The sequence below is a fragment of the Podarcis vaucheri genome (assembly GCF_965113315.1).
Source record: "Podarcis vaucheri genome assembly, chromosome: 8".
Classification (NCBI taxonomy): domain Eukaryota; kingdom Metazoa; phylum Chordata; class Lepidosauria; order Squamata; family Lacertidae; genus Podarcis; species Podarcis vaucheri.
The window spans coordinates 22,753,986-22,767,151 of record NC_138766.1 but is presented as its reverse complement, the minus strand read 5'-3'; the positions used below and the strand labels follow the sequence as shown (position 1 = coordinate 22,767,151).

General features: G+C 43.8%; 1 protein-coding gene across 1 annotated transcript in view; it reads left to right on the top strand.

The window, feature by feature from the left end:
- CDH9 (cadherin 9) overlaps positions 1-13,166 on the top strand; it is a 141,088-nt gene that overhangs the window by 35,169 nt on the left and 92,753 nt on the right. Inside the window, exon 2 of the mRNA XM_082234345.1 lies at positions 11,080-11,407. Within this exon, the coding sequence (XP_082090471.1) occupies positions 11,180-11,407 (228 nt within the window). The 5' untranslated portion in view covers positions 11,080-11,179. The remainder of the gene's footprint in view (positions 1-11,079; positions 11,408-13,166) is intronic.

Here is a 13,166-nt window from a genome sequence, read left to right as displayed (position 1 = left end):
GATCTATGCTTTTTCCCAAGATTCCCGAACCACTTTTATACTGTTGTTTTTAGCTTGTTGCCCACAGATTTACTGGCGGTCTGCAACTGTAACTGGTCAAGACAGCATTTGAGCATCCATAAAGAATTGAGGAATAAAGAAATTTAGTATCACCACCTTGAGGCCTGATAAATTACATGTCACAATGTTGCTGGAGGTGACCCCCATCCATTTCATGGAGAGATGCTCATAATATCAGACAGTTGTGGGAAATAATGTTGCACACCCCTCTGTGCTGTTCTGTTTAGCATTTGTCAGACAGAAGGTTACAGTGTTTGTGAAACACCAAAATGCCTTAAATAATGCTGAGTATCAATATCGTACTTCAGACAAGCTGTTTATGAGTCAGAGGGCTTGTCACATTGGATAAAAGCAGCATTTCTACAAGGGAAATAATCATCTGCAGGAAGAAGAGGTGATACTCTTGTTATTTATGAGCCAATTTGGTTTTTTTCCTCCCTCAGCCTCTTTTGGGAGCTTTGAGGAACTGAAAACCTCAACCAAGGATAGGCAGAACTTCTAATGTATGCACAGTTCAGGCAATGGAAGAGCAACTATCCAGTTTGGGCAATTGAGCCAACCACTGCCAAATATCCCATCAGTCCCTGATGCCCAAATACCATTACTGCATTATGTGCTTCTGCTTTCTGCTCAAGATTTTGAGACAGGTGGTCTAGAAATGCAAAACAAGTAACTTTAGACAAACAAAACAAAAAAAAAAAACTACTCAGTTACTGTACATTATAATATAGCCCATTCACTGCTGCCAGTAAAAGGATTGGCTCACATCTGCAAGGCATCTCTATTCAATCTGCTTAAGAGCTTAGGTTTTTTTGGTATATATCTTAAATAGCTGTTGCAGCAAAATCAACGGTTTCAAGTGGAACCCTTAAATTAATCTTTAAGGGGCCTCAAGAAAATGTTTTGTTTTGTTTTGTTTGAGAGTCTTTAGGGCACCACTGTCCTCTATAAGCTTATCCCCTTTCCTCAGTCCTATGGAGTAGTTTTTATTCTTTTCTTTTTATTCTTTTTTATTATTCTTTTAGCATGGCTTGATGGGAATTGAGTTCTTGAAGCTAAGGTTTTTGTCAGCACTGAATGAAATAGGTTCCTAGCTATACTGACTACCTCCGCCTTCCCAACCCCTTCTGATTTGCCAGCAGCCTACACCCAGAATCATAGAAGCATGGAATAGTAGAGTTGGAATGGGCTCAGAGGGCCAGATAGTCCAATCCACCACAATGCTGTCATCTCAACTAAAGCATCCATGAGAGACAACCATCCAGTGTCTACTTAAAAACAACCAAAAACTACCGCCTTCTGAGAAAGTCTGTCCACTGCCAAAGTTTTCCCCCTGAAGTTTAGTTAGAATCTCCCTTCTTGTAACTTGGACCCATTGCTTCAGATCCTTGCCTGTGGAACAGGAGAAAACAAGTTTGCTCCATCTTACATGTGATAGCTCTTAAGATTTTTGGGAACCTAACTCCCTCAAATGTTCAGGAAGGGTTGAGGGAGTTGGGTATGTTTAGCCTGCAAAAGAGGCTTATGAGGATAAGACTTGGTTTCCAGACCCTTGATCATTTTGGTCACCCTCATCTTAGTGTGCTCATCTTGGTCAGCTTCTTCTTAAATTCTGGTGCCCAGATCTGGACACAGTACTCTGACCAAGGCAGAATAGAGCAGTACTATTACTTCCCTTGATTGGGACACCAGACTTCGGTTGATGTAGCCTAGAATAGCATTAGCCTTTTTTTTCCCCTGCTGCTGCCGCATCACACTGTTGATTCATGTTAAACTCATGCTCTACTAAAATACCTAGATCTTTCTCACTTGTATTACTGGTAAGCCAGGTGTCCCCCATCTTATGTTTGTGCAGCTGGTCATTCCTGTCTAAGTGACTAACCCACAATGACAAATTCCCTTTCTCTACCTTAGAAGGCAGCAAGTGGGTTATCAGCAGGGCTTTTCTTCAGCCGGAACTCACCAGAACTCAGTTCTGGCACCTCTCAGGTGGGCCACATTGTCATTATAAGAGAACAAAAAGGTAAAGGTAAAGGACCCCTGGCAGTTAAGGCCAGTCATGAATGACTCTGGGGTTGCGGCACTCATCTCGCTTTACTGGCTGAGGGAGCCAACGTTTGTCCACAGACAGTTTTTCCAGGTCATGTGGCCAGCATGACTAAGCCACTTCTGGCAAACTAGAGCAGCACATGGAAACTCTGTTTACCTTCCCGCCGAAGCGGTACCTATTTTTCTACTTGCACTTTGACGTGCTTTCGAACTGCTAGATTGGCAGGAGCTGGGACTGGGCAACAGGAGCTCACTCCGTCGTGGGGATTCGAACTGCCGACCTTCCGATCGGCAAGCCCTAGGCTCAGTGGTTTAGACCACAGCACCACCTGTGTCACTCTATAAAAGAACAAGGGTGGTGTTAATGGCAATTCTGGCACCTCTTTTTCTAGAAAAATTGCACTGGTTATCAGCATACTCATTCACTACCAGTAGCCTTGGATCTGAAGGGATTAGGGATTAGGATGGAAAACCACTCCTCTAAATCCATCTCCTGAAGAGTAAAGGCAGGTCAGTTCCAATCTTGATACGGTGGTACCTCGCAAGACGAATGCCTCGGAAGACGAAAAACTCGCAAGACGAAAGAGTTTTTCGTTTTTTGAGTTGCTTCGCAAGACGAATTTCCCTATGGGCTTGCTTCGCAAGACGAAAACGTCTTGCAAGTTTGTTTCCTTTTTCTTAAAACCACTTGAAGAGGTGCAGTTATGACTTGACTGTGCTTCGCAAGACGAAAAATTCACAAGACGAAAAAACTCGCAGAACGAATTAATTTCGTCTTGCGAGGCACCACTGTATGTGTCATCTAATTGTTTAGTTACTGAATTTACTGTAATAGAAAATTAGCGAGCTCTTGAAAAAGAACATTCTCGCATTGAAGCCTAGTTCCAGAGGTGGTTTTAGGGCATTGTCACCTGTGCAACCACTACACACTGGGTATTGCCCTGCAGGGGACACCAAAACAATGCAGTGCAAGAGGCGGGGGGCGACAGGGACACAACTGAATTTCAGCATCACACAGGCACCACTGAAATTTGAGACCCCCAAGTTTGCCGCTACTAGTTCTCACTAAAGAGGTATTGTCTGGGTATAATTCCTGCCCAGATAGATGGAGAAAGAGTCCTTTTTAAAAAACCAGATGTTTCAATGTCAGATATAACATTGCAAAGCACATGCATCTAACACAACCCACTGGGTGATCTTAATAATAATAATAATATTTTTTTATTTATACCCCGCCCTCCCCAGCCAAGGCCGGGCTCAGAGCGCCTTACAAGCAATAATAAAAACAAGATGAGTGATTACAACTTAAAAACAAAAATAAAATACAACATTAAAATAATGGAACATTAAAATATTAAAATGAAGCCTCATTGCAGGAGAAGGAAAAGAAAAAAGAAAAAAGGGGGGGAGGGAATCAAATTGGCTCCAATCCAAAGGCCAGGTGGAACAACTCTGTCTTACAGGCCCTGCGGAAAGAAATCAGATCCTGCAGGGCCCTGGTCTCATGAGACAGAGCGTTCCACCAAGTTGGGGCCAGTGCTGAAAAGGCCCTGGCTCTGGTTGAAGCCAATCTAACTTCCTTAGGGCCTGGGACCACTAGGGTGTTGTTATTTATGGACCTTGAGGCTCTCCGTGGGGCATACCAGGCGAGGCGGTCCCGTAGGTACGAGGGTCCTAGGCCGTGAAGGGCTTTAAAGGTCAAAAGCAACACCTTAAATCTGACCCTGTACTCCACCGGGAGCCAGTGCAGCTTGAAAAGCACTGGATGAATATGCTCCCATGGCAGAGACCCCGTGAGGAGCCTCGCTGCAGCATTCTGTACCTGCTGGAGTTTCTGGGACAGCTTCAAGGGCAGCCCCGCGTAGAGCAAATTACAGTAGTCAAGCCTGGAGATGACTGTCGCATGGATCACTGTGGCCAGATCGGGGCGGGAAAGGTAAGGGACCAACTGCTTGATGCGGCGAAGGTGGAAAAATGTCGCCTTGGCTGTTGCTGTGACTTGCGCCTCCATGGAAAGGGAGGCGTCAAGGATTACACCCAAACTCTTAACGGAAGGCAATGGCACCAATTGGGCCCCCGCAAGAGAAGGGAGTTGGTCCCTCATCCCCATGCTATCCCGACCTAGCCATAGGACCTCTGTCTTCGAATGTCAACATCCCTCAGTCCGCTTGCCTTCAGAGGAAAGCTAATGACATAGCAGCATTTTACAGCGTGCAGTGAGCCCGCAAAATGAAATGATAGAAACATCCAAATTAATAAATGGTATTTTTGTGGGGGATTTTGCTGTCTTCTAATAAAGTGTGGGCTGAGTTTTATTTTTTGCCAGCCTCATTAGAAAAGCAAGAGAACAGTTCAGCAAAATATAGGGAAACAGCTCAGTGGCTTCCCGCAGTGACAAGATGCTGAGCTCTAAAGCATGCTGCAGAGTTAAACAACAGGAAGTAGAATGTAGTTCGTTTTCATTGTCAGCTGACTGTGAGGGTGACAAGGGATTGTGCATGCTCTGTTTTAAAGTTGCTAGAGGTTAGAGTGAACTCTGTATCATGCTTGTGTATGACTCTGCATAACAAATTAAACACATTACCATGGTGATTGCTATAGTAACATTGAAACTGGCATAATTGCTAACAAATCCCCACCACTGATCTCAGCGGGGCTTGCTACATCTTGGTGCACCTCCAGAATCTGAAAAGAACCTTTTGCACTAAAATACCTTTGAAAGATGTAGCACAACAAATAAATACGTATGCCTGACCCTAAGGAATTTTACTTGGCTGAAATCCACCCTTCCCTACTCAGAAAATAAATGTTGAACTTATTCATTGTTAATATAATTACCCAATTTAAATCATCACTCCAGAATGACTGACACATTAGAGTGATGGCTGATCTCCCAAAATTAAAGCAAAGCTTTACTCCTGCTATGACCCCTGGCAGTTGCCATCTTAGTTTCCTAAAAATTCAATGACTTGGAAGTTTCATCATTCCATGATTGTGAGTTAAAAGTTAACACCCTGTCAAATGAGTCTTGCCAGTAACCCTTCTTCAAATAATCTCAGTGACTGAACTGGGATTTAAGGCTTCAGGTGGCCCCAAAGGTACCCTGGACCTAAATTGTTCAGGCTTTTGTAAATTAAAACAAGGACATTGAAACTGGCTCAGTAGTACATGGGCAGCCAGTGCATGATGCTGTTGGCCTTGTTCCCCCATCAGCAGTGTAGCTGCTACATTCTGCACCAGTGGAATAGCGTGGGCTGCCAGTGCCTGGGGCTGCACAGAGGGAGTGGGTTGGAGGGAGGGAAATGGACATAGTACACATGAGCATCCAACTGTCTAATGACATCCATGTCACCCAGGAGATTGCAGCCACAGAAATAAGAGTCATTCCATTCTCTGGAGAGGTAACTTTCTGGTTTGCATGGAGAATCTGTTTTCAATTTTGCCCAGTGGCAGAAGGATGCAGCTGTATTGAGGCAGCACTGAGTGTTGAAATTTTGGGCCCCCTAACAATTTTGCACCTGGGGCAACTGTCCCATGCCCCCCATGCTATGCCACTGTTCTGCACCAGCTGGAGCTTCTGAGCTAGGCCAAAATACAGCCCCATATAGAGTGCATTGCAGTAATCCAGCCTCAAGGTCTATTATGGTCAGACTGTCCCTGTTTAGGAATGACTGACACTTTTGGACCAGGCAAAGCTTGTAAAAGGCACTCCTGGCCAAAGAGAAAACATGGGTTTCTTTTGAGAAACATGAACTACACAATTACTTCTTCAAAGGGAACACAACCTCATCCAGAGCAGGTGACTTGCGTATTTTCTGGACATGAGAAACACCCACCGAAAGAGCCCCTGTCTTCCCAGATTGATTAAGATTGACCCTCCTTCAGTTGGCCCTCCTTCAGTTCCCCACTGCATTCTTCATCCTCATTCTCAGGTGACATTAACAGTGCATGTAACCATTACACTCAAACATCATTTCTCTGATTAAAACAGGGATGTTCTATTCCCTTCTTCTTCTTCTTCTTCCCCACCCAACTGACTGGGTTGTCCCAGCTTCCAAAATATATAAAAACACAATAAATCATTGACATAAAAAACCCTTCTCTATACAGGGCTGCCTTCAGATGTCTTCTAAAGTTTGTATGCTTACTCATCTCCTTTGCTCAGGGGTCACATAATTCCATACCCTCCAACATTCCTCCAATGAAAAATGCAACATCCTAAGAAAAAGCAGGATATTCTAGGATCGAATCAGAAACCGGGACGGCTTCTGTAAATCCAGGACTGTCCCTGGAACAGAGGGACACTTGGAGTGTCTGGAAACCTGTCCAACTACAATGTTTAAGAAACCAAAGTTTACAATGGCTTGCTTGAGTGGATGCATTCAGAACATTTTTCTTTTTTCTTTTTTTCCAATTGTGTGCATTAAAATGCCTGTTCATGCTTGATATGAACTGAATGCACTATTGATAAACAGCGAAGAGGTAAAAAAAAATTGCCGTTGTAATGCTAAAACTTACGGATGGAATAGAGAGATAAGAAAGCAAGCATGGTGGCTTGACTATATTCTGCAGGATGAAATTTGATCCAGAGATTAAGAAAGAAAACACAAGACATCCATTATAAAAGTCTATTCCTTTTTAAGATTCACTAGGCCCAAGTTAAATTGCATTAAGGATAAATTGCTAGTATAATGCTGGTGACCTACATGTGGTGGGGTGAGGATGGGGCACGAAGACTAGGATGATACTGTTGCATTAACTCCAGATGCAATGGCTTCTAAAACAAAATAGTAGTAGTAGTAGTAGTAGTAGTAGTAGTAATAATAATAATAATAATAATAATAATAATAATAATAATAATAATGATTTATTATTTGTACCCCGCCCATTTGGCTGAGTTTCCCCAGCCACTCTGGGCGGCTTCCAACAAAGATTAAAAATACATTAAAATGTCACACATTAACAATTTCCCTGAACAGGGCTGCCTTTAGATGTCTTCTAAAAGTCTGGTAGTTGTTTATCTCTTTGACATATGATGGGACGGGGTTCCACAGGACTGGCACGCGTCCTGGGGGCATGGCGTGCCACCCGCAGGGGAGTGGCACACGTCCTGGGGGCATGGAGCCCTGCCTGCGGGGGAGTGGTGCCCAGCGCGGGGGGGGGGCAGCTGCGATGGCACCCCACTGGGATCACACTGCCGGGGGTGGTGCGCTCCCCCTGCACTCCTCTTCCTCTGCCACTGTGTGGGAATTGAGATTAGAATGCCTGTTCACTGTGCCAGTGTTAGCAATTTCACACCTTCAATGCTGCATTTGTGATTGGTGTAAATCACACGCCTTTCTGAGAAGAGTGTGGGAAACAGAAGACAGTCTTATGTCTTCCGCTGTATGTACTTTGTACAGTGGTACCTTGGGTTAAGTACTTAATTCATTCCGGAGGTCTGTTCTTAACCTGAAATTGTTCTTAACCTGAAGCACCACTTTAGCTAATGGGGCCTCCTGCTGCTGCCGCGCCTCCGGAGCACAATTTCTGTTCTCATCCTGAAGCAAAGTTCTTAACCCGTGATACCATTGCTGGGTTAGCGGAGTCTGTAACCTGAAGCGCCTGTAACCCGAGGTACCACTGTAATGTACTTGTACCTGTTGTTCTCTCGGAGCTGGAGAGAACGGACGCCATTATGCTTTGGTCTGTACGTAGTGTGTAAATAAATAGTAGATTAGCTCTATGATGTCTCACGCTTCTTGCTGTGTTCTGCCAGAAGCTTAGCGTGCATATATCATTATGCACTAATGTCGCTAAAAGCACACTGGAAGAGAAGAAAGATGCCTTTTCCTGAGCTGTGCGTACCGGAGGACGCTCAGAGTTCTGGGGGCTTGCAGGCACCCCCAGAGCATTTTCCAACAGCCAGTTCCTAAGCTATTTACACCAGGGTGGCACAACCAAAAAGACTTGGATTGGGCTCATTGCAATCATTTTCTGGCTTGACCCAACCATACCTTCCAAACAACCCATTTTGGCAGTTTCTGTTGGCACCATTTGCAGAGGTGCATTGAGGTGTTCCTCTGTTGACAACTGAGCTCCGTAAATGATAGACGCCAGCAGAGCTGTCACCCCAGGCAAACCCCTTCCAGCATGGCAGATCAGAGGTCTGGCTTACTCTGCATCAATCCATCCCCGAGAATTATTCATTGTTCAGCCTTTAAGTCTCTTCCTCCATCTTTACCAAACCCTCATCCCACACAGTGTGTTTTCATCTGCTGGCATTGCTCATGTCATACAAAATCACATGAATTTACACCTGCAATCAGATGCACTGCCATCCAATTTAATCTTTGCCTGTTGTACTGATTCTTTAGGGAGGAGTTTGAGCCACACATGGTCAAAATGTTGGAGTCAGATATCTAACAACCATCAAAGGAGGGATCCCCCCCCCCTAATCTAAGTCATTTTGATTTAGCCCTGTACGGAAGACTTTTCTAGCTGTCACTCCTAAAGGAGATAACACCCACATTCAGGAAAAATAACTGCCTAACAGTTCAAGCCGGTTAAGCAAACACAATCAGCATATGTTACGCTGTGTGGATTGTATAATACTGTAAAGTATGCAAACATGACTAAATTAATACTCTTCAGTGATCTCTAATTAAAGTCTTTGTGGTCTTTTTCTTTAACTCTGTGTATACATTCACATTCATGTTTGCTATTGTCCCAACCTGCATTCTTTTAGACAAAACATAACAGGATGCACAAATTTTGACACTTTCAGCAAACCATAAAATTCAACATGCAGAGAACCTTATTATAAGTGTTGTTGTTTTTTACCTCTCCATAGCACATTGTACTTTGATTTCTAAACAGGAATGCTAGTAGTATAACATCATTTACAGTGTAGCTTCTTATGTGCAAGAATCAATATGCATATTTATTTTTAAATAGTCCCCATGAGATTGTGGATTCATCGAGAACATGAACCGTTAGACTACACAATCTTCTTTTAATAACAAGAGGATTTACAGGTTTAAGCTAACAACAGAAGGGCTCCCTGGTTGAAATAGCAATTCTCTGAAGCAGGAAACACAACAGCTACTGGTTATTTAGTATAAAGCATCTAATATCTATGATTGCTAGGGTTTCCTAAACATGGGTCTCCAGCTGTTTTTGGACCACCACTCCCATCATCCCTAGATAGCAGAACCAATGGTCAGGGATGATGGGAATTGTAGTCCAAAAACAACTGGAGACCCACCATTGCTGTCCAAACTTGTGAGAGAAGACTGTGCTTAAGTTGGGAAACAGTCCATTGAGGTAGCATTATTATAGAATATCTCTGTGCATGTTAATTCTCAAAAGAATATATTTCTCAAAATAATTAACCATATGCTCACGCTACAGTAATCAAACACAACTTCTCTCTGTGTTATGGTTTTGAAGACATGTGTAGGCAGTGCTTTTTTCCTGGGGGGATGCAGGGGTACGCCTACCCCTAAACATTTTGTGAATCTAAGTTTGACCTCATTGAGGGGCAGTATTTCAATATGAGTAGGAAAACAAGAGTACCCCTAAACTTTTTTTAAAAGAAAAAGGCACAGCATGTAGGTATCTTTTCCTTCAAACAAGCCAGGAAATCATAATGCACACATCGACAACGTATTCACACCAGGTAATTAAATCAAAATCAGCTTCCAGCAGAATATAAAAACATAATAAAACATCAAATGTTAAAAACTTTCCAACACAGGGCTACCTTCTGATGTCCTCTAAAAATTGTGTAGTTCTTTATCTCCTTGGCATCTGATAGGAGACATTCTACAGGGAGGGTGCTACAGCTGAGAAGGCCCTCTGCCTGGTTCCCTGTAACTTCACTTCTCACAGTGAGGGAACCGCCAGAAGACCCTTGGAAGTGGACCACAGTGTCCGGGCTGAATGATGGGGGGGTGGAGATGCTCCTTTAGATATACTGGGCCTAGGATGTTTAGGGCTTTAAAGGTCAGCACCAACACTTTGAATTTCCACGAGGACCCTAGTTAATAGTGATGGAAAGACTCTATCCTTCCCTCCCCACCTGTGATCCCGATGAGAAGGGTTAAATCTTCCTCATACTACAGTCCCAATGGAAAATGGGGTGGGGGGGCACACATCTATTTTTTTAAATCCCCTGACATGGTTGCCATCCATGCTAGATATGGCTAACCTGTTGCTGTTGGTCTACAACATCCATCAAAACCTGCCAGCATGGCCAATGGTCAAGAGTAATAGAAGAAGAAGAAGAAGAGTTTGGATTTGATATCCCGCCTTTCACTCCCCTTCAGGAGTCTCAAAGCGGCTAACATTCTCCTTTCCCTTCCTCCCCCACAACAAACACTCTGTGAGGTGAGTGGGGCTGAGAGACTTCACAGAAGTGTGACTGGCCCAAGGTCACCCAGCAGCTGCATGTGGAGGAGCGGAGACACGAACCCGGTTTCCCAGATTACGTGACTACCGCTCTTAACCACTACACCACACTGGCATAGTCTGTCTGTTAGCTACCCATGCCTTTAGCAACTATATTACAAAGAGTTGTCATGCACAACCATCTTTATTTTCATTAGACTATATTTGTAAGACAGTGTTTTTCAAGCACTGGTCTGTGAAACACAGGGATTTGATGGAAACTTATTAGGAGCTTCTGTGTGAGAGAATCATTAACTGGTCCAGAAAGAACAAACTTGCCCTGCAAACTGAGCCGCAGGAAAATGTTGCATTTTCATTCACTTTGTTCAATGGTGAGGCCTACATTTGTATAAGAAGTTGCAGCCTTGAAGATGAATCAGAATCCTCAGCAGCTCATTACATTTCTGGGGAAGATGCACTTTGGCCCATAAATCAATTTAGGAATGGTTCCCCGAAGACAGACAAGTCTGAAAACAACTTAACTTGTACATTTGGACTATTTCTTCTAAAAGTTGTTCTTATCTTTTATCTATTTCACAGATCGTTTGAAAAAGGAATACAACATTATTTGCTCGGGGTTTTTCTGGCTAAAGCAAGAGACGTATTGCGCCTAGCGGACTCTTTGCAGAAGGAGCAAACGATGAGAACTAGCTACTGCTTGTCATTTCTAATCTGGACTTGTATGATTCACGAAGTCCACACTTCACCATCGCCGAAAAGGACTAACATGTATTTGCAAACAGAACGGATAATGGGCTTGTCTAAGGACCACGGAAAAGCGCTTCATCGAACCAAGCGAGGATGGATGTGGAATCAGTTTTTTTTACTGGAAGAATACACGGGTCCAGATACTCAGTATGTAGGCAAGGTAAGCACTGTGATCAAAAAACGATTTGATGAGATGACAGAATTCTAGAATAAATGTAATAGATTTTTTGTTTCTCAGCAGCAGCACTGAAGCAAGGCAGATTGAATGTAGCTTTCTAGCGGAGGGAGAAAAGGAATTTACACCTCTGCTTATGGAATGTTGCTTGATTTTTGGAAGAAGACAGATAACTTAGAGGCATTCCCCACAGAGGAGGGGGAAATACTCCTCTGCTAAAGTTAAAGGTAAAGGGACCCCTGACCGTTAGGTCCAGTCGTGACCGACTCTAGGGTTGCAGTGCTCATCCCGCTTTATTAGCCGAGGGAGCCAGCGTACAGCTTCCGAGTCATGTGGCCAGCATTACTAAGCCGCTTCTGGCAAACCATAGCAGCACACGGAAACGCCGTTTACCTTCCCGCCGGATCGGTACCTATTTATCTACTTGCACTTTGACATGCTTTCGAACTGCTAGGTTGGCAGGAGCTGGGACCAAGCAACGGGAGCTCACCCCGTCGCAGGGATTCGAACCGCTGACCTTCTGACCAGCAAGCCCTAGGCTCTGTGGTTTAACCCATAGTGACATTTTTGTAGGAGAGGACTATAACAGTCACATACCTTTCCATGATTATAAAGAACAACCACACCAATTAGATTCTGAGCAAGCGGATGCTTAATTGAAGCACAGTATAGAATAAATGCTTCTCCTACCAAAAAAAATAAGAGAGAGAGAGAGAGAGAGAGAGAGAGAGAGAGAGAGAGAGATCGTTTTACGAAAAAACAGGAAAAGCTTAATCATGTTTTGAGAAAAGAAAAAGGATAGGTAGAAAATTTAATTGTGTATGGAATGATAATTGAGTATCCATGAGATAAGTGACAAATAGTAATTAACAACAGTATAATTTGAACACAATTATGAACAAGATGATAAACAATGTAACAAGATATAAAATAATGCCAAGATATAAATCCTTCTCCGTCAGGAGGGTGGATCACATGATCTTCCTGAGTTGGTGCTACATGTAGCATGGGGTGGGGGGGGGTGGAATGGATCTTCTATAGTTCTCATAAGAAATCCCTGTCCCCCCTTGTAGCTCAGCAAAGCACACATGTTGGTGCAATGTGTGCAAAGAGCCTAACTGCATAAAACCCCATGCAGCCCCAAACCAAACAATCAACATCCAACATTAAACCTGAGAAGCAGTTTGCAGACCTTCCAAGTGCCCTTGTTTTCCAGGGACAGTCCCAGATTTACAGAAGTTATCCCAGTTTTTGGTTTGATCCTGGAATGTCCTGCTTTTCCTTAGGGCAGGGGTCTGCAACCTTTAAGACAAAAAGAGCCACTTGGACCCGTTTCCAAAGGAAAAAAACTGGGAGCCGCTAAACTCGTCATTATAAAAATAACATTTTTGTCACTTTTTATTATTTCTTTGTTTGACCCCTCAGAATTACTCCTCCTCATAGAAATAAACGTTAAATTAACAAGTTACCTTTTTGTGTGTGTGTGTTCTTCACTCCCCTTCAAAACAGTGACCAGCGTACATGCCCCTTACAATGTAACAGGCAGGTGGGCGGGAAGGCGACGTCGGGACGGTGCATGACTAACGCACGCACCGCCCCCATGCGACGTCACAGCCAGTACAGCGCCCGCCACAGTGGGGAGTGTCGGGGTGCACAATGCGCCTCCTCCCCTCACTAGTATCCGCCCCGGAGCCGCGGCAAAGGTGTAAAAGAGCCACATGCGGCTCCGGAGACGTGGGTTGCA